A 25,665-nucleotide genomic window follows, 5' to 3' on the forward strand; every position below is an offset into this window, starting at 1 on the left:
TTGGCATGGCCAATCAAGTGCGTTTAGTACAACCGAAGCCCAGGCTTTGCCTCAGGGGATGGGCCCTCTCAGCTCTGCTCTGAGTTCTCTCCGACTCATCGGCCGAAGCACACACACACCCCTGCTCAGAATGCCTCCCGTGGACCCGTGGGCCCTGCCCGGCGTTTGCTCCTGCTGCTGCCTCTGCTGGAGCCTCCTGGGCTGGGCGGGGCTGGAGACAGCCATGTCTAAGATGGTAATACAGTCTCCTCAAAGCCTTTCATCCACAGCACGCAGAGCCCCATGCCACAGCCTCCACCCTGGACGCAAGCATCAGAAAAGCCAACAAATTTGGTCGAATTAAAGTTCTAGGAGACCCACGAGCTGACCCTCAGCCACGACAAGGCATGAGCATCACACGCTAGGCCTGTGACCTCAGGGAAGAGGACGCAGTGCCCACAGTGCCTGGAGGCTGGCGCTCCGCTGCTCGGGGGGCGGGAGTGGCGGGCAGGAGAGGGCACCTGGTTGATGCCAAGGGTGAGGTCTGCGTTCCCTTCAGGGAACCAGGTTCCACGGACTCTGCCTGGAAGTCTGGACAGCAGCCAGTCATGGGCCACTTCCTTCTGTCTTGAGGCAGGGGAAGAGGAGGCCCACAAAATGGGAGCTGGACCAGCACCGAACTGTGTGCTCTGGGCAGCCTGACCTCGAATCCATAATGCGAGACTCATCCAGGGCTGAACCACGCGAGGAGCCAGCTGAGGCAAGCCGACACCACAGAGAGGGGTCTACACAGAGGCACAGCCCTGGTCAGGAACAACCTGGCAGGCGGAGAGGTCTACACAGCAGAACAGCCAGCATCAGGAACAACCTGGCAGGCGGAGAGGTCTACACAGCGGAACAGCCAGCATTAGGAACAACCTGCCAGGCAGAGAGGTCTACACAGCAGAACAGTCAGCATCAGGAACAACCTGGTAAACCATTGGCTCAAGGAAGCCACAGAGGTGATGGTGAGTAAGCACAGCAGATTCGAATGAGAGACTCCGTCCCTGCCGAAACAGGATGAATGGGACCAGATGAAAAGGACTTAGAAATGAGTAATTTTCAGTTCCTTCTGCTTCCAACTGTGATCAAGCCTCTGCCATGAGTAGCCACTGTAAAGCTGGACCAAACACAGCACTGGGTCTGGGCAGCACGAGCCTGGGGTCCCTGGAGGCGGGAACTCAGGAAGGAGCCCGTGCCCTGCCTGGAGACAGTGTCCTGTGGCATCGCGGGCAGAGCACTGGGCCCAGAACCAGGGCACCTGCCGTCCACAGGGAGGGGCTCTGCTCTGGGCTGGGAAGGAAGAGGAGCCGGGTACCAGAGCAGCTGCTGCAGGCCTGCCCACCAGAGAGGAGAGAGCCGGGTATCCCTCACTCACACCCCGGATGTCAGCCGAGCCCACGGAGATCGCGGGTGCAACTGGGCTAGAGGCTGAGCCCCACTGAGACAGGCTGGAAGACACTGTAACCTTCCAGAGATACGGCCAACAAAACACGAAGCCAGCTCTCAGCCAGTAACTGAAGTACCCAAGAGAACAAAAAGCAACACTCTCTTAAAAAAAGATCACAGAATCCACAGACTCCACAGTGCACCAACCACAACATTCGGTACACAATAAAAAACTACTGGACATGCAAGGAAGCAGGAACAGGTAGCCCACAGTCAGAACGTAAGATGGGCCAGATGCTGGGTTTTTATCAGAAACTACGAAGGCCAGAGGAAAATAAAACAACCTCTTCAAAGGGTTTAAAGAAAAAAAAAATCTGTAAACTCAGAATCCAGCAAATGGTGAAAATAATCTTCAAAGATGAAGGTGAGGTGAAGTCATTTTCAGATCAACAAAAGCCAAAAGAATTCGCCACCAGCAGTCATGCATTACAAGAAAAAAATAAAGGAAGTTCCTCAGGCTGAAATAACAGCAGAAAGAAACTTGGATCTGAGGGTAAGAAAGAAGAAAGAGCCTGTGGGATTGACAAAGAAGTGGGCAAATAGAAGAGACTATTGATTTTCTCTGTAATTATCTTTAAAAAACCACTGGCTGCTAAAAGCAAAACAATGACACTGTAAGATGAGGTTCATAACACATTTAGAAGTAAAAGACATGACAACAACCACACAAAGTGGGGTAGCTGAAGGGAAATGCGTGAGGTTTTCCCTTTGCCAGGTGGGAAGCACCGCCTCACACAGACTTGGCTAAGGAGGAGGTGCACTGTTAGCCCTACAGCAATCCCCCCACCCCAAGGGTACAGTGGACAAAAAAGCTGATAGAGGAAATAAATGCAATGGTAAAGAATTCAATTAACCTCAAAGAAGGCAGGGAAAGAGCAGCAGCAGAACAGAAGTGACAACTGGAAACAAATGATGAGATTGTAGACAAGTTCAAAGCTACACTAAATGCAAAGAGACTAAACACTCCAGTTAAAAGGCAGAGATTATCATACTAGACAGAAAGAAGTGAGACCAAAGTACATGCTGTTAAAAGCTGTGTTCTATGCTTTAAATTGAAAGATCCACAGAGCATGGGAATTGAAAGGATGGAAAAAGAAATGCTTCAGATGGGCCCAGATGGTTTCACTGGATCCTATCAAACATTTAAGGAAGAAAACACCAATATTGCACAAACTCCTTCAGAAAGCAAAGGAGAAAGAGTCCTTCCCACCTTCCCAATTCAGTTAATAAATTCAGCATGACCTTGATGTCAAAACCTGACAGACATTACAAAAGAAGAAAATCACAGGCCAACGTCCTCATGAACCTACACATAAAAATCTTTAACAACACGCTGACATATGTCACGACCATGCAGAGAAAACAAGGTTGGTTCACCACTCAAAATTCAATCAGCATAATTCACCACATTAAAGAACAAAAGAGAAAAGTCACAGACCTTTTAATAGATGCAGAAGAAACTTTCGACAGTACTCAACACACACCCATGATTAAAAAACAACACAGCGAAGGGACATTAACAATGTGTGTATTCTATTGTGTGCAATTATATCTCAATAAAGTTAATCAGAAAAAGAACTGTCAGAGAAAAAGAGAGCAACTAGAAGACATTATTTTTAAAAATCAGGCAAATATGAAAATAAACTAAAAGGATATTTTGGAAGAAATAGTCATTAAAATTTAAAAACATAGGCTAAAAAAAAGGAAGGAAAATTAGAGAATTTGTAAAACAAAAGAGTACTAATGGCCTGGAGGAAATCTGTCAGAATTCAGCGTGTCACACATGGGGGACGGGGCCATGAGTGTGGAAGGTTTGCTGGGGGGGCGGGGGGCAGGGTCGGAAGCTGGGCTAGGAGCCTGTCATACATCCCCATGGGATTCCAGAAGGAGAAACTATTTTTAAAATGGGTAAAAATCCCTGATTTGAAGAGAGATGCAGCTCTTCACAGCCAAGACCCCCAGGTGCCGGCAGGAAATGAACCGTACCGGAGACCCTGGGGACCCTCCTTGCCCACCCTCAGGCTGACAACCAGGCCCCTGGCTCCCCTGCCGAGACCCCTGCTCCGAGGGCTCACGTAGGCGATGAAACCCAACCCTAATTAATCACAGGAGCAGACGGGGCAGGGCAGCTCTCCCCACCGCCCCTCCCTGCGGCTGCACCCCCCTCCTGGGTGACCCTCCACACCTCTTCTCTGCCCACACACCAAGTCCCCGTCTCCAGCCCCCTAGTCTGCCGGGGACCATCTGCAGCATCCCCTTGGGCTGCGACCCCCAGCCTGGGGGCCTCACTGACTCACCGCCCACCCCACCTTCCCTCCTGCGCCTGTGCCCACAGGCCCTGTGCCCTGCCATCCCCCTGCCACGCAGCCCAGGACCCTCCTGACAAAGCCCTATCTCCTCGACCCCTCTCGACCTCAGATGGGCGCCGCCCAGGTGCCCCCCAGCCTCCCCCTGCAAGGCCCTGCCCCCCGCACTCCAGACGCACCTCCCCCACGGCCCGCCGGCCTCTCGAGCTGGCACTTCTGCGGGGAGCCGTGGAGTCCCACTGCCCTTCCTGCCCACTTTTTGGGGAAATGAGTTGGACTTCGTCCTCACCCCAGGGGTCTCCCGCCCGCTGCCTCCCCCCGGGGGGATAGCCCAGGACCGCCACCTGTCCACCTTCTCCAGGACCTCCGCGATGCTGGTCAGCGACTTCCGCAGGTGGTGTCGCAGGTCGTGCTGCAGCAGCGGGAGGCACGTGTTCCACTGCGTGGCGCACACCACGTGCATGACCTGCGGGTCGCCCAGGCGTACAGCTCGCTGGAGCACCACGTCCAGTCTCTGTACTATATTCAGCTGGGTCTGCACAAGGGACAGTGGTCATGTGTGAGGCTGGGGGCAAACGCGCACCACAGGGCGAGCCAGGCCAGCCCCGGCCGACCCTGAGCCCAGGCGGCCGCAGGTGGGGCCCGGGCCCACTGTCTGAGTCTGTCAGTGACTTTTTTCTAGAAGGGCCTGGCTCGGTCGAGATCCTGCCTTAGAACGGGCTCTGCGCCCTCTGGTGTGTCTCTCCTCTGTGAGCCCGTCTGAGCGAGGCTGCTGATCTCCTGGCCCTGAATATTTATGGGGCCCACGCCCAGTTACGTCCACTACCCAGTGAACAGCTCCTCCAGTCCGTGCCCCACACGCCCTGCCCAGCAGACAGGCGCTGGCTGGCCTCAGCCCACGCAAGGGGCCTCACCAGCTCCACGCCTCCCTCAGCGCCCACCAGGGCTGCCTGGGCGCCTAAGCTCAGCCATGTCCATGGGCCCTGGCTTCTGGCACCTGGGGGCCTCCCCTCGTGCTGCTCCCAGGCCACAGGGACCAGCGCAGGCTTGGGGTTCAGACCCTGTGCCTCCTGCCTGTCAAGATGCGTCCATCAAAGCCTCATTGAACCGGTGCCCCTGAAGGGCCCCTGGCCGAGGTTCGAGGCCAACAAAGGCAGAGGGACACAGCCCTGCAGTCCCTGTGCCACCACCTGCCAGCACCAGCACGTGGTCAACAGGTAGCCCATGACCTCCCTCGAGAAGGTCAACGCCGGCAGGGGCAGCCACCTGGGCAAGTCCAAAGGGAACACGCACATCCCCCAGGCGGCCTCGGACTCGCGGAGACCCGGCCCAGCTGCTCGTCCTCTGGCAGAGCTCACAGCGCCAACGCTGCCTCTGCTGCTCCCCCCGGGCCAGGAGGGGACGTGGGGCAGGACAGTCCGGCTACAGGGCTCCAGAGAGGGTCCCAGGAGCTGAGCCAGGGAGCAGACACCCGGGCCCCAAAGAAATGCCAGCTGCCATCATTCTGTTTCAGTGTATTTTGGTTCCCTTTTTTCAACTGCAGGATTCTTTTTTTTTTTTTTTTTTTTTTTTGCGGTACGCTGGCCTCTCACTGTTGTGGCCTCTCCCGTTGAGGAGCACAGGCTCCAGACACGCAGGCTCAGTGGCCATGGCTCACGGGCCCAGCCGCTCCGCGGCATGTGGGATCTTCCCGGACCAGGGCACGAACCCGAGTCCCCTGCATCGGCAGGCGGACTCTCAACCACTGCGCCACCGGGGAAGCCCTCAACTGCAGGATTCTTATTAAAGAACATAAAGGATCGCTGGATTCCTTTTCTGGCAGTGGCTGCTGGACCAGCTCTGACTGCATTACATAGGACGCTGAGCTCACGTGGTCTGTCACTTTGCCGCCGTGTTCACCAGGCTGCCGTGCGCCAACTCCTCATAGAGACAGCTGCCTCCTCACTAAATACCAGTGGAATATTCTAGACAAGTCAGGGGTTTCCAAAGGGGGCAGCGAGGGAGGGACGCTTGTGGCGGTCCTCTGGACCTGCCCCCCACCCTCCCTGGGGTCCCCCCCTCCCCCATCCCGTGGTGACCTCACCACTTCACTGGAGCCCCTCTGTTTCCCAAGCCCAGCGAGGCCGACAGCCCCACACTAGAGCCGGGGCAACGTCGGCCTTCCTGGACCTGAGTCAGGATGGCAAAGTGCTCTCATGGGGACTCAGCGTTCACCAATGGCAAGTGTTATCAGTGTGCTGGGGTGGGCCACTCCACACAGGCCGCAGGAGGGCTTGGCCAGAGGACGGTCTCACCCCAGTCCCTGACCCAGAGAATGGCCTGCATGAACCCTGACGTCCGCCAGGCCAAGGTGGCCCTGGGAGCCGTGGGGGACCCAGCTCCATGCCGCGGAGGAGGACGGCAGCCGGCCTCGGCAGCTGAGGGCCACCCAGGCCCCTGGAGCTCCTGCCAGAGAGGCCACAGTCACGGGTGGGAAACCAGGGCACAGGGGGCTGGCCCGTGCCTGTCAGGTCTCCCCCCCAAACCTGGCACCAGTCAAGTCACAGGCTCCAGGGAACCTGCACAACAGTTCAGCCTCTGCTACGGCTCCTAGTTGAGAACTTACCTCCACAGCCTCTCGGGTGTAGATTTTAATTTTATTTGCAAGTCTTACAGCTTCCAATTCACACTCCAGGCATTCGATTTCAATTAGCTTCCTGGGATCCTGCGGGGCACAGGAGTTTCTGTGTGAGATGGAGAGTTTTAACGAAAGCGATCATGCACATTCATTAACTTCAAAGACCATTTAAAAATAGAATTCGTGTACTAGGTAGAAATTCAACAAATAAAAATCAGATAATACAAATATATATAAGAAAAACTTAAAATGTTTCCAAAAGATGCAAAGATTTGAATAAGAAAGCTAGAAAAAAATTGTTTTTCACCTTTGATAGTTAATTTCACTGGACACAGAACTTTTAAATAACTACACCAACTTCAGACAAATGCCCTGTTATGAAATTTGGCTGACGATTTCTTTCACTGAATCCCCGCCGGGTTTGGACGGGGCGTCCTGCTGGAGGTGGCAGGGCAGCAGGGGCCTGGGATTTGCTGGGTGGGCGGCTGGGGCACACTCAACTGTTACAAACTGCTCAACCGTTTTCCCAAGGGGTTGCCGTTTCCCATCCCACTCCTGGCCATCTGGGACGGTCAGTCTCCAGTCTAGCCATCTACTAGGTGTGTGCTTGTGAGATAACAGCTCACAAAGTTTCCTCTTATTTTTTCTCTTAACGTTTTTCCCAGAAGTTTTATCATTTTAACTCTCACGTTTTGGTTTATGATGCACTTTGAGTTTATTTCTGTCCACGGTACGAAGTGCAGGCCGATGCTCACTTTCTCGCATGTGGTTGTTTCCTTGTCCGGTACCATTTGTGGACGAGATGCTCTGTCACCCACTGGAAGCCTCTGCACCTCATCCAAGCTGGAGGCCCTGAGTTTGCGGGTCTCTTTCTGGACCCTGTCCTGTCCCTCAGTCTCTGTGAGTCTCCATGTCAAGGCCACCCTGTCTTAACCATGGTGCCTTTATATCAGGTCGTGTTCGTCTTCTGACATTGTTCTGCTTTTTCAAAGCTGCTTTTAGCTATTCTAGATCTTTTGCATTTCCACATAAATTTTATACTCAGTTTGTCAATTTCTGAAACACTCCTGCTGGGACTTTGATTGAATCACATTGAATGTACAGTTCAATCTGGAGAAAATTGACATCTTAACAATATTGAGTCTTTTGATCCATGTTATTATCCTTGCTTTAAATAGCCAATTATCTTTTCAAGAGATTTACATATTTTTCAGTCTCTGTGTGACTCATGTGACTCCCCTTGCTGGTCCTCTTCACTATTTGTGTGGATCCAGATTTCCGCCTGGCATCATTTTCCTTCTGCTTGAAAAAGTCCTTTAAAATTTCTTGTAGTGTAAGTCAGACTCTTTCAGATTTTGTATATTTTAATAAATACTTATTTTGCCTCTGATTTTCAAAGATATTTTCTCTGAGTGTAGATTTTTTAGGTTGATAGTTTTTTTTAATTTTATTTTAATATTTTAAGGATGATCTTATGTCTTTTGGCTTGTCTTATTTCCTACAAAAAGTCTGCTGTCATTCTTCTCTGTTCCTCAGTACATAATTTCCTGCTCTTTACAGACGATTAAATTTAAAATTTTGAGCCATTATTTCTTAAAATATTTGTTTTTCTGTTCCCTCCTTTCTCTATTCTTCAGGGACTCCGATTACATATACATTAGTCTGCTTCAAGTCGTCCCAAGCTCACTGATGTTCCCTATATCCTCCTTAGTGTTTCTCCTTTCTGTTTCATTTTGGATAGTTTGCATTACTATACCTTCGAAATTTTGCTAATCTTTTTTTCTGAAATGTCTACTCTGCTTTATTTTTATGTAAAAATTTTAATTTAGGTATAATTGACAAATAAAATTGTATATATTTAAAGAGTAAATGTGTAAAGTGTAAAAGCATATACATTGTGGAATGATTCCCATAATCAAATGAATTAATACATCCATCACCTCACATAGTTATTGTTTTGTTTTCTTTTTGGTGAGAATGCTTAAGATCTTTCTTACCAAATTTCAAGTATACTCTACAAAATTATGAACTATAGTCACCAAACTGTACATTAGATCCTCAAAACGTATTCATCTTAAAGCTAAAAGTTTGTCCCCTTTGATCAGCACCTCCCCACTTCCTGCACCCCCAGGCCCTGGCAACCACCATGCTATTCTGTTTCTCTGTCTGGCTTCTTTCACTGAGCGTAATGCTCTCCATATTCATCCACACTGTCACAAATGGCAGGATGTCCTTTCTCATCACTGAATAACACTGCATTACACACACACACACACACACACACACACACACACACAATTTTCTTTATCCATTCATCCATCAACAGACACTTAGGTTGTTTCCACATCTTGCTTTTGAGAATAATGCTGCAGTGAACATGGGGGTGTAGGTATCTCTTTGAGATCGTGATTTCATTTCCTTTGGACATACACACAAAAGTGGGATTGCTAGATCATATAGTAGTTCTATTTTTAATCTTTTAAAGAACTTCCCTACTGTTTTCCATAATAGCTGTATCAATTTACATTCCCAACAACAGAACACAAGGGTTCCCTTTTCTCCACATCCTCACCAACACTTGTTATCTCATCTTTTTGATAACAGCCATTCTAACAGGTGTGGGGTGATACTCACTGAGGTTTTGATTTTATCTCCCTGATGATGTTGAGCACCTTTTCATGTACGATTTGAGTATCTTCTTCGGAAAAATGTCTATTCAGGTCCTTAGCCCATTGTCTCCCATGGGATGATGATGATTTCCTACTGATGTATGAGTTCCCTATATATTTTAGATATTAAACCCTTATCAGATATATGGTTTGCAAATATTATTCTCCTATGCCATAGCTTGCCTTTTCATTGTGTTGTTTCCTTTGCTGTGCAGACAGTTTTTAGTTTGATGTAGTCCTACTTGTTTACTTTTGCTTTTGTTGTCATATTCAAAACATCATTGCCCAGACCAATGTCAATAAGTTTTTGCCCTATGTATTCATATAGGAGTTTTACGATTTCAGGTCTTAAAGTCTGTAATCCATTTAATTTTTGTGAGTGGTGTAAGGTAGGGGTCCAATTTCATTCATCTGCATGTGGCCATTCAGTTTTCCCAGCACCGTTTATTTAAGAGGCTGTCCTTTCCCCATGGTGTTTTCTTGTTGCCCTTGTCAAAGATTAGTTGACATTATGTGTGTGGCCTTATTTCTGGGCTCTCAATTCTGTTCCATTGGTCTGTGTGTCTATTTTCATACCAGTACCATATGTTTTGATTACTATAGCTTTGTGGTATAGTTGGAAATAAGGAAGTGTGATGCCTCCAGTTTTGTTCTTCTTTCTCAAGAGTGCTTTGGCTCTTCCGTGGTTCCATACAATTTTTTTTCTATTTCTTGAGAAATGCCATTGGAATTGTGATAAGGATTACATTGAATCTGTAGGTGATTTTGGGTAGTATAGACGTTTTAACAATTTTCATTCTTGCAATCCAAGAACATGGAATATCTTTCCATTCTTTGTGTCTTCTTCAATTACTTTCATCAATGTCTTCTAGTTTTCAGTGCACAAGTCTTTCAATTCTTTGGTTAAATGTATTCTTTTTTTTTTTTTTTTTGTTCTACTTCTTTTACTCAGCATTATTATTATTATTATTTTATTGAAGTATAGTTGATTTACAGTATTGTGTTAGTTTCAGGTGTACCGCAAAGTTATTCAGTTATACAGGTACATACACACACATACACACACACCTAGATTCTTTTTCATTATAGGTTATTACAAGATATTGAATATATCAATAGTTCCCTGTGCTATACAGTAGGACCTTATTGTTTATCTATTTTGCATATAGTAGTGGGTATCTGTTAATCCCAAACTCCCAATTTATCCCTCCCCGACCCTTTCCCCTTTGGTAACCGTAAGTTTGTTTTCTATGTCTGTGAGTCTGTTTCCATTTTGTAAATAAGTTCATTTGTATTATTTTTTTAGGTTCCACATATAAGTGATATCATGTATTTGTCTTTGTGTGACTTATTTCACTTAGTATGATAATCTCTAGGTCCTGGTTAAATGTATTCTTAAGTCTTTTACTGTTTTTGATGCTATTATAAATGGAATTGTTTTCATAATTTCTCTCTCAGATAGTTCATTTTTAGTGAACAGAAACATAACCAATTTTTGGATGATGATTTTGAATCCTGCAACTTAACTGAATTTGCTCATTAGTTCTAATGGTTTTCAGTGGGGTCTTTAGAGTTTTCTCTGTATAAACAGGTTATGCCAAATGCAAACAGAGACACATTTACTTCTTCCTTTCTGATTTGGATGACTTTTATTTCTTTTTCTTGTCTGACTGTTGTGGCTAGAACTTCCAGTACTATGTTGCACAGAAGTGGCAAGAGTGGGCACCCTTGTTTTATTCTTGATATTAGAAGAAAAGCTTTTAGTCTTTCACCATTGAATATAATGTTAGCTGGGGGCTTGTCATATGTGGTCTTTGTTATGTGGAGGTACATTCCTTCCATACCTAATTTGTTGAGAGTTTTTATCATGACAAGATGTTGAATTTTGTCAAATGCTTTTCCTGCATCTATTAAGATGATCGTATATATACCCTTCATTCTGTTAATGTGATGTATCGCATTTATTGATTTGCCTACATTAAACCATCCTTTCAACCTCAGGATAAATCTCACTGATCATGGTGTTTGATCTTTACAATGTTCTGCTGAATTCAGTTTGCTAGTATTTTGTTGAGGATTTTTGCATCTGTGTTTATCTGGGATATTGGCCTGTAATTTTCTTTTCTTATAGTGTCTTTGTCTGCTTTGGTATCAGGGTAATGCTCACCCTGTAAACTGAATTGGGGAGTGTTCCTTTCTCTTCAATTTTTTGGAAGAATTTTTGAAGGATTAGCATTAATTCTTCTTCAAATGTTTGGTAGAATTCACCAGTGAAGTCATCTTGTCCTTGTTTGGAGATTTTTGATTACTGATACTTACTCACTGGTCTATTCAGATTTTCTATTTCTCCATGATTCAGTCTTGGTAGGTTGCATGCTTCTGGGAATTTATCCATTTCTTATAGGTTACCCATCTTCCTGGCATATAATTGTTCACAGTAGTCTCTATGATCCTTTGTATTTCTGTGTTATCAGTTGTAATGTCTCCTCTTTCATTTCTGATTCTGAGTCTTCTCTTTTTTTCCTAGTCTAGTTGTTTGTCAATTTTGTTTATTTTTTCAAAAAACCAGCTGTCAGTTTCAATGATCTTTTCTATTTGTTTTCTGGTCTCTATTTCATTTGTTTTTTGCTCTGATCTTTGTTATTTCCTTCCTTCTGCTAACTTTGGGCTTTGTTCTGCTTTTTGGGTTTTTTTTTTAGTTCCTTGAGGTATAAATATAGGTCATTTATTTGAAATCTTTCTTTTTTCTTATTGTAGGTGTTTTCGGCTATGAACTTCCCTCTTAGGACTGCTTTTGCTATATTCTATAAGCTTTGGTATGTTGTGTTTCCATTGTCCTATGTTTCAAAATCTTTTTTTCCCTTTGGATTTCTTCTTTGTTCAGGAGTATGTTGTTTAATTTCCACACTTTTGTGAATTTCTAGCTTTTCTCCTGTTGCTGATTTCTAGTTTCACACCATTGTGGTCAGAAAATCATCTTAAATTGGTTGAGACTTGTTTTATGATCTAACACAGGGGTCCCCAACCCTTGGTCCGTGGACCGGTACCAGTCCACAGCCTGTTAGGAACCAGGCCACACAGCTGGAGGTGAGCGGCAGGTGAGCGAGCAAAGTGTCACCTGCCACTCCCCAGCGCTCGCATTACTGCCTGAATAACCCCCACCCACCATCCGTGGAAGAACTGTCTTCCTTGAAACTGGTCCCTGGTGCCCAAAAGGTTGGGTACTGCTGATCTTATGTATGATCTGTCCTGGAGAATGTTCCATGTGTGCTTGAGACGAACGTGTATTTTCCTCCATTGAATGGAATGTTCTACAGATGTCTGTTAAGCTCATTTTGTCTAAAGTGTAGTGCAAGCCCAATACATACTTATTGATCTTCTGTCTGGATGATCTATCCATGTTGAAAGTGGGGTTTTAAAGATTCCTACTATCGTTGCATTGCTATCTATTTCTGCTTTCAGATTTGTTAGTATTTGCTTAATATACTTAGGTGCTCCAAAGTTGGATGCGTATACATGTACAATTGTTATATTCTCTTGACAAATTGATCCTTTTATCATTAATGATACTATTGATGCAAAACTGCAAAAATCACATCATCTCAACTGTATGAATTGCACTTAAAAAAGACTGAAAGGAAATTTACCAACATAACAATTTAGGCCCTCCTGGTGAGGGGCTTTTGAATTCCTTTCCCGTTTTTTTTTTTTTTTTTTGCCTTTCATGCCCAGATCACAGTGAGTAGGGGTGGTGCACCCAGTCCCTGACCACCTACTTTGCTGTCCATCTTCTTCAAGTCTGAGAGGCAGTCAGAGGTGATCTCCCCACATTTCAAGATCAGAGAAAGATGAGCTAATTCAAAAAGCAAAAGAATTCTGGAAACAGAAACAAAACAGCATTGGGTCAATAGGAGACAACAAGAAACACCCACCTGTGGGTAGAATAAGCCTTCAGCTGTCACTTAGGGGAGGCAGGAATAAAATGGAAGAGAAGAGAAATCCTATGGTGAGGGTCCCTAAGCCCAGCCCCCTCTGGCCCTGACACGGGATTTGGAGGGACTTCCACTGCCTCAGGGCAGGTGCAGGTGCAGCCTGATGAGGGGCTGTGAGCCCTGGGCACCACCATTTGAGCCCTTGGTGGGGGGGCAGGGGTGACAAGAGACAGACACACATTTCCTTGGGGCCGGCTCTTCCTACCCTGTGACCAGAGCATTCACAGTCACCAATTGCCAATCGTGGTCTTTGTGGAAATCAGCAGGTTGATGCTAAAATGTGCACGGAAATGCAAAGGACCTAGGCTATCCTAAGCAACTCTGAAAAAGAACAAAGTCGGAGGACTAAACTGCCTGATTTTAAGACTTAATATAAAACTGCAGGAATCAAGGCAATGGTTCTGGTGGGAGATGGGCCAGGCTTCTCAGCCTGACACCATCACGTCTTAATGAGGCAGTTCTCTGCTGGGTGGGGACCCGTCCTGCACACGGTGGAGTGTTTAACAGCACCCCTGGTCACCAGCAACAGTGGCCACCAGCAGCGTCCCCAGACATGCCAGCCTCCCTTGGGGATAAGCCAACACCTCGCTGCTCTTTCTGAGGCAGGCATCACAACCTGACTGTGGCCGGACCACATGGACTGCACTTGGTCAGCTCCTCTCAGGCCCGCAGTCTCACCCCCGCCCCCTTCTAGTGACTGTGACCCAGCTTCCGCCCACTCACAAGGAATGTGTCCAAGCCAGAGGAGCCCCGGCAATGCTAACCCTTGCCTTCACCTGATATGAAAACTGAAGAGTGCCCTGTGCTGACAGTGGTCACGGGACCCCCAGGGGAGGTAAACCCTCGGTCCCACTTGGTAGTCAGGTGCCATTTTTAGCTCTGGCCCCTTTAAGTCCTCCTTTAAGTCCCCTGTGCCCCTTTTGGTGGCTCGGAGCACAGCTGCGGATGCCTCTGGATTGTCGTCCGCAGACCGTTCCTGCCTGTGTGTCAGTCCCCACGATGAACTTCCTAACTGCACTTTACGGAGCTGCCTGCTTTGTTTTTCAGTCTCAAAGACGCTTCTCAGCCAGAATATTATCCAACATCTCTCCACCTCCCAACACCCACCCCGGAAGCAAGCAGCCTGTCTGCTGTAACAGGCACCCTCCCTTCTCCCTTCACTGGGGTGGGTGCGGGTCCCTGCCCTCCGCCCCGACCCGTGCAGCCGGGACCACCAAGGGCCCTGGTGGGGCCTCCAGACCCACAGCCCCTCTGACCTCCCTGAGCTCTGGCCACCTGGGCCTGTTGTGCAGGGAAGAAGGGAGAACCCACAAAGGGAGCCATCACTGGTTTTCAGTGCTTTTTGGGTCTTAACCTCACAGAACTTTTATTTCTACCCAGAATTCCAGATACAGAAGCTCAGGTGGGGAGGGGTCAGCGGGCCCCTCACAGACGGCTGGAGCCTCGGGGCTGAGGAAGGACCTGACCCCACAGACAGCATCTCCAAGCGGCTGAGCCTGTGACCCCGGCCAGCAGGGGCCACGCCCCTCCCAGGCCTGGGGAGCAGCTGGGCTGAGCACCCGGGAAGCCGTATCACAAGCCACCAGCCAGCCTCTTAGCCACCACGCAGTAAACTGGCAACCGCGAAGCCACAGACCCACGGGCGGGGCGGAGAGGGGGCGTGTGGCGGGCGTGGGCACAGAAGCCCAGGGCGGGCGCGGGGGGCCAGGGGCAGGGGCGCAGCTGGCTCCGTGCGGGCCACATGCCGGGGCTCCTGGGGGAGCCCGGTCAGCGCCCACCGACCGGGCTGCTGGGCCAGGAGGGTGTGGACTCCCTGACGGGTCTAAATGGAGCCTGGTCCAGGATGGTGGGGGATGAACGTCAGCTCAAATTATTCTTATCTTAAATAAAACACAGCTGGGGACTTGCCTGGTGGCGCAGTGGTTAGGAATCTGCCTGCCAATGCAGGGGACACAGGTTCAAGCCCTGGTCCGGGAAGATCCCACATGCCACGGAGCAACTAAGCCCGTGCGCCACAGCTACTGAAGCCTGCACGCCTAGAGCCCAGGCTCCACGACAAGAGGAGCCACCGCAATGAGAAGCCCATGCGCAGCAACGAAGACCCAATGCAGCCAAAAATAAATAAATAAATAAAATAAAAATAAAACACATCTGTTCATCAAAAATTGTTTTAAAAGACCTAAAAAGTAAACATACTGACACAATTGATAATTACACCGGAATTGGAGGGCTCAAATTTTGAAACAGAAAAAGCTTTTGCAAGTCCTTAGTAAAATGATTTACAACCTACTTTTTAAAAACTGGGCAAAAGAAATCATTGGAAAATTAACGAGAGAAAAAAAATGTCCGTAAATATATGAAAAAAAGTTCCACTTCGCCAGCAGGGAGCGGACCTGCAGTGGAGTCAGTGCAGTCCCAGGCGGCGGGGCAGGTGTCCTGGTGTCCTGCGGTCCCCTCTGTCCCCAGGGTCCCCCCTCTGGAACTCCCGGGGCCCCTCAGGGAGGCTGTGCCCAGGGACGGGACGAGCAGGACCTGCTCTGAGTTACAACAACTCAGAGAACCTGGTGAAAGAGCTGAACTGGGGGTACATTCCAGACCTTTCTTTCAGCCTCTGGCTCAACTACCAGTTCCCAGGAATCCGATCCAGGACTGAACTCTGAGCAGTGCTCCCAGGACTCAGGGAGCAGAGAACTGACAACTGAAATGCTCAGGGAGAGGCATGTTCTCCTGTGGCTGAACTGTTAGGCGTCTATTCAGAAGGCATAAGATGTGTAATAACTAGAAAAGCACTTGTGATTAGAAGTCAAATTGGACTTTAAAAAAGTATGATGTGAAGTTTCATAACCCAAGTGCTGCCAAACAGTACAAACCTCAGGACAAAAAAAGACTAGACAGAAATACACTAAAACCTCCACCACAATGGTTGATACTTGCTTGGGTAATTATGGTTACGTTTTTTTTTTTCCACATTTTCCTATAGTTATGAAATGCTGTACATAGATGTGAAACTGGAAAAACAGAAACACTTACTTTTCCTCTCTGATTGAAGGAAAGTGCTGGTGATTGTAATATCTTAAACATTTATAGGTATCCTCCAGAATTTTGTTGATATCTTCAGATAAATCATTTTTATCCAGTTTTCTAGAATATAGATCGATTTAATCAAATATTAAATAACCAAAAGAATCCTGTCAGATTTCTTTAAATTATCCTTAAAAAATCTGAAGTCCATGAACTTGTGTCCTCACTGAACAGAAGGCCTAAGGTAACACCTTCTCCTTCTCCTGATGACCTCTCACGCCCCTCCGCCCTCACTGCCAGCCCAGGCTCTATCTTCCTCCATCACTAAGGATGGACCCCGAGGACACCGTGCACAGGCCCTGCACCCAGAACGAGTCCCACACCAAGAGCCCACCGAAAGGGGGGCTTGGCCCTTCTCATCTGCCCAGATCCAGCCCAGACCAGCACCCGCCTCCCTCTGGACAGCTGTCCTCCCCACTCACACCGGGATCTCCTCACCACACACACCAGGTTCTCCACCATCCTATTTCCCTCTCGCCACCACAGCAGGTCTCTACCTGGGTACGATCTCTCCCATGCACTCTCACCCAGTCCCATGAGGGTTTCACCCACAACTACCCTCTTTTTGTTCAAGCTCGTGGTCAGGTCTCAAGCTGCCTTTGGGGGCCAATGAAGCATCTGACACGGCTGCCGTCCCTCTCTTCTAACACCACCCTCCTCACTGCTGACGAGCTGCGCTCACTCTGGCATCCTCTCCAGAGCCTCTCAGTAAAGGGAGGCAAGGCCGAGCCCGCCAGCCAGCCTCACCGTCCCTGCACATGTGCCCCCCACCCCGGCACAGAGACTAGTCGGCGCCTATCCCCCTTCCCAAAGCACTTACGCTTTCAGCATATTAATCTGGAAAGTGACAGACAGGCTAATAGAACTTCTCTTTTCTTCCTTTAACTGAAGCTCATCCATTAATTCATGTCGGACCTGTTATAAGATGAAAACAGAATACTAACAGAGACTTAAGCAAATAATTAGGGAAAGACCAGATATTTTGTTTAGCTATTATTTTACAAATATTCCTCCTTTAAAAGTAAAATTTTGTAATTAACAATTATTTTCTCATTTATTATGCTTTATGTTTAGTTTCTCGTATATAATTTAAGTTGATTCCTATATATAAAATTAATAGGTGATGAATGCTCTTTACACACTGTTGCCGTAATTACTTAAATTACTAATTTTCTGCTAACTTTTTAAAAAATTCAGTGCTGTTAAAAAGGAAATATTCAGTCACAACAAAGGAAAAGATTTTGTTTTGTTCTGTTCATGCTCGTACATATGTATGTATGTTTTTGTATCTCTCAGTGGATGGTCTTGGCTGTTTTTTATACATAGTTTCCTGAACAATGGCTTAAGAAAATGACTTCTTTCTACAGTTTGGAATATTCCAACTTACCATAAGAGCAAATATTTGTCGATATTTCTGTGGCGCATTAGCCTTGATGAATGGTGCTACAGTGGCACAAAACTTCGCGGCCTCCTCGTTTTTTCCAGCTTGTAGATAACACTCCAGAAGCTCCCTGGATAATACAAAAATAGTCCATGTTAAACCTGGATGAAGTCATTTTCTGCTGCAAACATCTAATAACCCGGTTATTATATTTTTATGTTTTACAAATTTCAGAAAGATGCAGGGATTGGCCAGCTCCTTACCCCACGCCCAGTATGGGGCTCACTGGGCTGGGGCCGGGGCTGGAAAGCTTGGCCACTGCCTGCAAAGGGAAAGCGGGCTGTTTGGCTGTGATTACCGAGGACTCAAGCAACGGTGTTTTACAGAATGAGCATAGGTTTACTTATTTTCCGTTAAAGCCTCCCCAAATAGCTGTAAAGCAGGTGACGAATGCCTGCACACTCTGGATTCCAACTTCAGGGCCGACCCTCTGGGCCCCCCAGTGGCATCCACAAAATCACTGGCCACAAACACTGCCACCCAAATACAGGAAAGTGTCACCGAGCGCCTTTCAGCCCGCCTGGCCGGCTGGGGACCCCTTGCTCACATCCACGCAGGGCTGTCTGTCCCTGGGGTTATGCGCTCAGGGCAAGCTTCCCTAAGTGGGGCCACCTGGATGCGTGAGCATTCTGGCCAAGCTGTATGTTGCTAGGATGTCTACTAGACTCACAACTTATTTATTTTCAAAACCACGAGCCAGGACTATGACGCAGGCTCCCACTTCCTGGGTTCTGAGTAGAAGCACTTGTCCTGTGGTAACACCTGTCTGATCAGGACACCGTGATGCCATCTGCAGAGTTTAGAAACATGTGCAGACAAGACACACAAAACCTGATTCTAACTTCGGGCTAGAGAGCACTGCCAGGGCTGCGATGTGAAATGTGGCCACCAGGAGAGGGGGGAGGGGAAGGCCAGCGTCTGCCAGGTGCCTGGGGACTCACAGCGTCAGCTCTGCCGGCCAGTCCTTGTCCTCCTCCTCAGTCTGAGTCAACACGCTCACGATTTGGGAGAGGCTGGGGATCAGGTGGTGATGATACCCAGGCTTGAGAAATGGCCTCACCATTTGCCAGTAGAGGACCGACGCGTTATACACCAGGAAGTAATACCTGGGGCACAAGAAGAGGGTGGGTGAGGCTCACCCAGAGCCAGTCCATCCTGAGCCCCTTCCAGTCCGTCCTGAGCCCCTTCCCAGGGCCTCTGTCTCTGGCAGGTGCAGCAGCCCTGCCCGAGCCGCCCTGGCCTGGCTGCCAGATGCACATGTGGGGTGGATGCAGCATCCTCCCAGAGGCAGCCACGTGCCCTGCTCAGCCGAGTAGTTGGCTCCAGTTCAGACCCCGCCACAGGCTCCTGGGTCCAGACCAGAGATCCCACCACTCTTTCGGCCATTCTGAAAAGTGATCAGCTCCCAATAGAAGTACCCAATGAGGAAGGCCTCCTTCGGCTTTCAAGGGATAGACAAGAATGGGCAAGTGCAGGGGGCATCACGGAAGGCTGCCTGGAGGACTCAGCCAGGAGAGCAGCACAGGGAAAGAGGCTTGGGTGGGGTCCCTGTGCGAGCGGATGAAGTGCACGGTGGGTGCCCTGAGAAGCTGGGCTTTGCCCTGAGGGCTGCAGGAGCCCCCAGAAGGACCCGAGTGAAGGAACCCAGGCGCCTCTCTGGAGGGGCCGCCTCTGCCTTGCAGGACCCAGGTACCTGGCGGTGCTGGTCGTCTGATGGACGGGTGCTGCCAATGACCACTGTGCCCCAGAGGAGGGAGGGCCAGGCCCAGCAGGAAGACAAGGCGGCCTGCTCCTTCATGGGGTCTACTCAGACCCCTCATCCACCAGCCCCTGAGGTTCCTGGTCCCCCCAGGCAGTCTGCACGTCCCCCCAAGACCCCTGGAGTGCAGCATTGACCAGGCCCCTCCCCAAGGGTGCCCACAGCTTGGGCTCCAGGGCTCCGGGGCATGGTCCCCCTGAAACACCCACTGTCCTTAGAACCTCTGCCTCAAGGCCGGGCCTTGCCATCCAGATGTCCCCTCTGAGGAAGGGTCTGTGGGGCTGGGCCCTGTATCCCCAGCCCCTACGACAGGGGCTGGCCAGAGGAGGCCATCCACAGCAGACACTGGGAGAAGGAATGAATGAACCTAGGGTTTATACTTAAATGTGCTTTAAACGTTGTGTCCTCTTTAAATAGGCTGTATCCATACCAGTTTGTATGCAAACTTAACAATTTCAATAATATTTAAGCAGTAATTAAGTAGAAAACTGTGCTGCAGTTTCAGGGGAATCACCCCTCCAGACACGAAGCCGTGGGCCAGGCAATCTGCCAGGGGGAGCACAGGTCGGTGGGGGCAGGGCAGGGAGGGAGCCCAGATGCCAACCCCCCAGAAAGGACCAGAAAGAGAGGTGCCTGGGGACTGGTCAAAGGCGAGCTTCCCACAGAGAAAGCAGGCAAAAGGCATCTGCAGGCCATAGAGACCTTTGCACAGGGAAGAGGATTCAGCTAAAGGGTCGAGTGTGCATGCGGCCCAGCTCCAACGCTAGAGACGTGAGCCCACAGCCACAGATGCAGTAAAACACGAACAAAACAAGACAAAAACCCCGGCGTCCAAACAGACAGAACCACCTGGTAAGTTCTGGTTCTAAAGCTTGTACACACTCAGTTAGAAACGGCCGATCTGTCATGCTCACCTTGGTTCTCCTTTCGCAAAGTTGATTGCCTTCATATACTGAGTCACGCAATTTTCAAATTCTTCCTAAACAGCATAAAGAATGCACAATTCGATCAAATTTGCTACTGGAACATCAATCACTGGTCACCGTCACTCCCCTGACCATTAAGCCTCTGAAGACGGCCGGCCCCCAGGGTGTGAACGGGGGCAGTGGACGCCTGAGCTTCTGCTCTCAGGAGCTCCGCCCCTTCCCTGGAAGCCTGGAAGTCCACCCCCCACCCCACCCTGTGCCCCACCTGTGCTGCAGGCATGACCAGGCACAGGGACACAAAGGGCAGAGGTCAAAGACACAAGCCAGACCCCTCAGGGAAAAGTACAGATGGGAAATGCGGCACCTCACTTCACTGAAGCAGAATCTGGTCACCCTCCCAACAAAGCCGGTTTAAGGTGAGTCTGGAGGTGGGGGAATTTTAACTGCGGCAGTACAAGCCGTGGAACTTTGAGGAGAATGAAAGCAACCTCTCACGGGAAAAATACAGTAGGACAATTATATATTCATTTCAGGACGGCAAACTAGCTAAGGCTGCGCTTCACCTCGCCAAGACACTCAAGGTTACACACCAAGGCTTCATGATCCAAAAGGACAATAAAGAAAATCGGGAGGAACCAGCACGCAGGGCTGGCGGGGACGCTGGGACAGGGCCCGGAATCGCCTCTCACCATGTTTTCGGTGGACTTGGGAGCACACAGCTGGGCCCTGCACAGGTGCGCTCGGCCCAGAAACTGGGTGACCGGCCCCTTCACCTTGAAGTACATCCGGATGCAGTCCTCGCTCACCTCGGGCTGCCCCATCTGCGCAAGAACACAGACCCCCCCCAAGAGGTTCACAGAGGGGGCGGCCCAGTGGACCACCCACCAGGGGCCGCCGCTTCCCGCTTCTAGTACAAACCAAGAAATCGGGGTCCCCTGAAGGCACCTCCCTAGGACCACTGGGATTAATCACCTTCAGGGCCTGTTCTGCACACAAAACAAACAGGTCGGGGCTGAAGCTTTCTGTGGGGTCAAACTCTGACTTCCCCAGGTTGGCGGACTTGATCAACTGATAAGCCCTCTTCAGGGACGCAGCATCTATCAGGACAGGAGTTGAGGCAGATTTGGTCATCACGCAGCCATTGCACCACCAAGCAGCAGTGGGGACGGTCAGGAGGCCCGGCACAGGGCTGGGGTCGGGCAGGCAACCCCGTGCTGGCCCCCGCGCTGGCCCGGTCCTCTCCGGGGGAAGGAGCCCAGAAGCGAGATGCCCCGAGCTCAGCCCTCCGGGCCCCTCAGCAGCTCTGCGGCTCCGGCTTCAGGAGCAGCGTGAGGGCAATAAGCCTTGAGGAACGGTTAGGAAGGACGAAAGGCTTCCTTTTTAAAAGGCGCCTTAGTTTGCCCAAGTCAGACAAATCCTCGAAGTGCTGGATTCAAGGGGTCACTGGATCAACAGGGTGGGGACAGCCTCCCCAGGAGTGAGGGTCTCGGCGGGTCCCGAGTTCTCCCCGGGGGACGGTGGGGGCGGTGACCGGCGGGTCCTGGGGTCCCCCCAGGGGCGGGTTCCGGTCCCCCCCCACCCACCCTGCTGGCTCTCGGCGCGGGCCAGCTCCTGTCTTATGACCGGATCCATGGCGCCGGCGTCCGAGGTGCCGGTTGCCCAACGTCCGAGGGCTTTCTCTCCGCGGCCCAGGGGTTGCCTAGCGACAGAGAAGGGCGCGGGACCTACGGGTCGGCGGCGGGGCCAGACTTGTCCGGAGGCGAACCGCTCCGGCGCCCACCCGGTGAGCGCGCCTCCAGCCCCTCGGAGAGGACGTGAGGGCGAGGTGCCCGCCTGACCGGGGTCGCGTCCTCGCAGGCGGGTCCGCAGGCTCTGCCCCGCCTCCCGCCCCTGCTCACCCCCGTAGTGGGGCTGCCCAGCGCAGCTGCCCCGGGTTCCGATCAGGGTCCCTGCCGGTCCAGGATGCCCAGGGTTCGGGCCCTGACCCTCTGCTGAAACCCCCTCGCAGTCTCCCACAAAGCGGTCCTGCGTTCCTTAGCTCATTCATTCATGTATCCTGCAAGTAGTTAATTGCCCCCTGCCACTGGCCGGGGCTGAGCCGGGCCTGAAAAGGCAGCCGGGTGGACGGCCGCCCCCGTGGGGAGAGGACATCACACCCGCACAGAGTTACTGTGCGCCCGGGGCGCCGCCAGGGGAAGCTCGGGAGCCAGGCCACTTGTAGAGGGGTGTGGTCCCGAGGGGGCTGTTGGGGAGAGTGCCCCAAGCTCAGGGCCGTTGAGCTGAGGTCTGAAAGAGGGGCCAGGTGCTGGACAGAGAAGGAAGGGGAGAGGATGTCCAAGGAGTAGCGTTTGCCAAGGCCTGGGGAGGGGCGTGGCGCGTGGGGCACTGCAGTGCGGATGGGGGGTGGGGGCAGGAGAGCGCGGTTCTCCTTCCTACTGCTTTAAGCGGTGTGCGTGGGTCTGAGCATGTTCCGTGGGCGCCAGGCGAAGACTGGGTGATGGACGTGGTGCCAGGGACGGCCAGGGGACCCTTGACTTCGGGACTACACACCTGGAGGTGGATGGGGGCACGGGCCAGCCTGGGGAGCTCTGGGAAAGGGCGGGTGGAGTGGGGCTCAGGAGGACATCGGGCCTTCTGTCTGGGACGTGTGGATCGGGTGCTCAGAGCCGACATTTGTGGGAGGTGTCTGAGCTGGGAGGAGAGGACCGGGGCTGGAGGCTCAGGCCTGTGAGCAGGTGTGCAGAGGTGATGGCGTGTGGGTGAGATTGCAGAGGGGGAGCGGGACGGGGCGGGAAGTGCTGGAGGCAGCCCTTGAGACCCCTGGGCCGTGGGCAGGAAGAGGTGCAGGGGAGACTGGAGAGGTGGACAGGAGGCCTGTGCGGGGCTGGCTCCACAAGCCAAGGGAAGGGGGAGAGAGGGATCAGCCAGGTCAAATGTGGCCCAGACAGTGGTGAGGTGAGCACTGGGAAGTCACTGTCGGGCTTAACAGCACCCAGGGGAGGAGGTCGGTGACTCAGGAATAGCTACATCTCTAATTGGGGGGGCAGGGCGGGGGCGGGTGTTGGAGGAGGTGGAAGAGTGAGCGAGGGAGAGGAGGCAGAGGGAAAGACTTGGGTCCATAATTCTTGAAGAAGTCTGGCTCTTAGTGGGGAGGAAAGAGACGGGGGGAGATGAGGTAGGGCCTCTGGTGTCTGGGGAGGTGCCTTATTAAAGGTAAAAGACAATGAAGCACTTTTCAAGTTGATGGGCTTTTATTCGTAAACAAAGTGATCATGGATGTAAAAAATCCTGTGGCATCTACAAAACTACTACAACTACTACTAAGTGAACTTGACGAGGAGCAGTGTATCCGTGGGTGTCAACTGTATCTGTGTATCTGACAACCAACAGAGAAGGGCAGAAACGTACCGTTTAAAATAGCATCAAAACCAACTACCTTGGGATACATTTAACAAAAGGTGTGTAAGTACTGTTCCACTGAAAACTACAACATCTTGCTGTGGGAAACTCCAGGAGACCCCTGTGAATGGAGAGGATTGCCGAGCTCGTGAACTGGAGCTTATCTGTGACATGTCCTTCTCCCCAGGCTGATCTTTCTACTCAACGAAATCTCAGTCAGAATCCCAGAAGTGCTTTTCTGGAAATGGACAGCTGATTCTAAAATTTATATGGAAACACAAAGGCCTAGAATGGCCAAGATAGCCTTGAGGAAGAAGAACAAAGTTGGGGGACTCAAACTCCTGGATTTCAAGACCTACTCTAAAGCCGCGGTGTTTCAGACAGTGTGGTGTTGGTGAAAGACAGATGAATAGACTAATAGAACAGAATAAATAGTTCTGAACCAGACCCACGTGGATTCGGTCCATTGCTTTTGCCAGATGTGCCACTTCAAGGGGGAACAGGAAAGTCTTCACAACAAGTGATGCCAGAACAAGTGGGCAGTGAATTGCCTGGAACCTGCATCACACCATGGACAGAACTAATTTGAAATGGACCATAGGTAGACTTTAAAAGTAAAATTTAAGTGCGTACAGCTTCTTGAGTAAAAGAAAATACTTCACCACCCTGGAGCAGACAACAGTTTCTTAGGTAGGGAATAAAAAATGGCATCAAAGGAAAAGAAAGAAAGTTGTCCTCATCCAAAGGGAAGCCTCTGCTCTTCGAAAGGCACTGTTAAGAAGATGAAAAGGCAAACTACGGGTTGGTTGAAAATAATCACAGTGAACATCTAACAAAGGACATGTATCCAGGTTATAGAAAGAAAGCAGTTCAATAATAAAAAGACAACACAAATTTTAAAAGACGGACATAAACTTGAATAGAGTCTCAAAAATACAAGATATTTGAATATCCAATAAGCACGTGAAAAGGTGCTCAACATCGTTGGTAATCAGGGAAATACAAATGACAAGTTTTCAAAAAGAGATGTCACCATAGACCCACTAGAACGGTTACAATGGAAACAGCCGGCAAAGGTGGATGTTGGGATTCTTCTGCACTGCTTGTGGGGATATGAAATGTGCTATCACTGGAAAATGATGTTTTTAATAAAGTTGAACATTCCCCTACTCTCTGACCCAGAAATCCTTCTCCTAGACGTTTACCCAGAGGAATGACCACATGTATGCACAGAGATGTGCACGAGAAATTTACACAGCAGCTTTATTCTTAACGGCCCCAAGGTGGAGACAACCCCAAATGCTCAACGGTCACGGTGGACCACGACTCAGCAACAAAAGAGTGAACCAGCCACGCGACCCCAAGGTGGATGAATCCGGGCGATGGGGAGCAAAAGCACCAGGTGTGAAAACCACCTGCACAATCCCGTTTCCACGAAATTCTAGGACAGGCAAAGGGACACTAAGGCGACAGAAATCGGGTGGGGCCCTGACTGGGGAGGGGTGGCATACAAGGTCCACATCTTGACTGGACAGTTGGGCACGTGGTCGTATGCATTTTTCAAAATGCAGCGAAGCGACATTTAAAGCAGGAGCATCTTCTTTTACTGCGATGACAGCCAAGCCGGAATGAACCATGAGCTGGGCCCACTCAGAGCCAGGCTCCCCGGGCCGGGCGGGTGGACCAGGACCAGGGGTCAGCCGGTGGGCACTTTGCCTGGGAAGCTGAGGGAGGCCAGGTGGTCTGGGGAGGACTGGGCGTGGAGGAGGGTGAGAGAGTAGGTGACAAGAGGCTCCTGTGGGCCTTGCGTTGTGGGGCCATGAACCCCGAGTGGCACCCCCATCCCCAAGAGGCTCCCGCAGGGCACAGCTGCTCAAGTCCAGGGTGAGAGAAGGTCCCCTGGGGCCCCTGTAGGTGGGAGGCTGAAGAAGCAGGGGAGGTGGGTGCGGGCATCGGGCGGAGGTGACCGGGAGGGAAAGCTGGCGGGCAGGGGGGGTGGGTCTTGGTG

At 50.4% G+C, this 25,665-nt stretch overlaps 1 protein-coding gene across 1 annotated transcript in view; it reads right to left on the reverse strand.

Annotated features, from left to right (window-relative positions):
- Positions 1–21,890, reverse strand: part of CFAP46 (cilia and flagella associated protein 46) — a gene marked incomplete at both ends in the record, with an annotated part of 88,954 nt that extends 67,064 nt beyond the window's left edge. The window contains 11 exons of the mRNA XM_079699827.1: positions 4,118–4,308; positions 6,379–6,477; positions 12,836–12,935; positions 16,082–16,192; positions 16,953–17,047; positions 17,520–17,643; positions 18,515–18,679; positions 20,247–20,311; positions 20,948–21,079; positions 21,231–21,355; positions 21,842–21,890. Coding sequence (XP_079555953.1) covers positions 4,118–4,308; positions 6,379–6,477; positions 12,836–12,935; positions 16,082–16,192; positions 16,953–17,047; positions 17,520–17,643; positions 18,515–18,679; positions 20,247–20,311; positions 20,948–21,079; positions 21,231–21,355; positions 21,842–21,890 — 1,256 coding nt within the window. The remainder of the gene's footprint in view (positions 1–4,117; positions 4,309–6,378; positions 6,478–12,835; positions 12,936–16,081; positions 16,193–16,952; positions 17,048–17,519; positions 17,644–18,514; positions 18,680–20,246; positions 20,312–20,947; positions 21,080–21,230; positions 21,356–21,841) is intronic.
- Between the last annotated feature and the right edge of the window lie 3,775 nt (positions 21,891–25,665).

The sequence above is a fragment of the Hyperoodon ampullatus genome, assembly GCF_949752795.1.
Source record: "Hyperoodon ampullatus genome assembly, chromosome: 1".
NCBI classification, from domain to species: Eukaryota; Metazoa; Chordata; class Mammalia; order Artiodactyla; family Ziphiidae; genus Hyperoodon; species Hyperoodon ampullatus.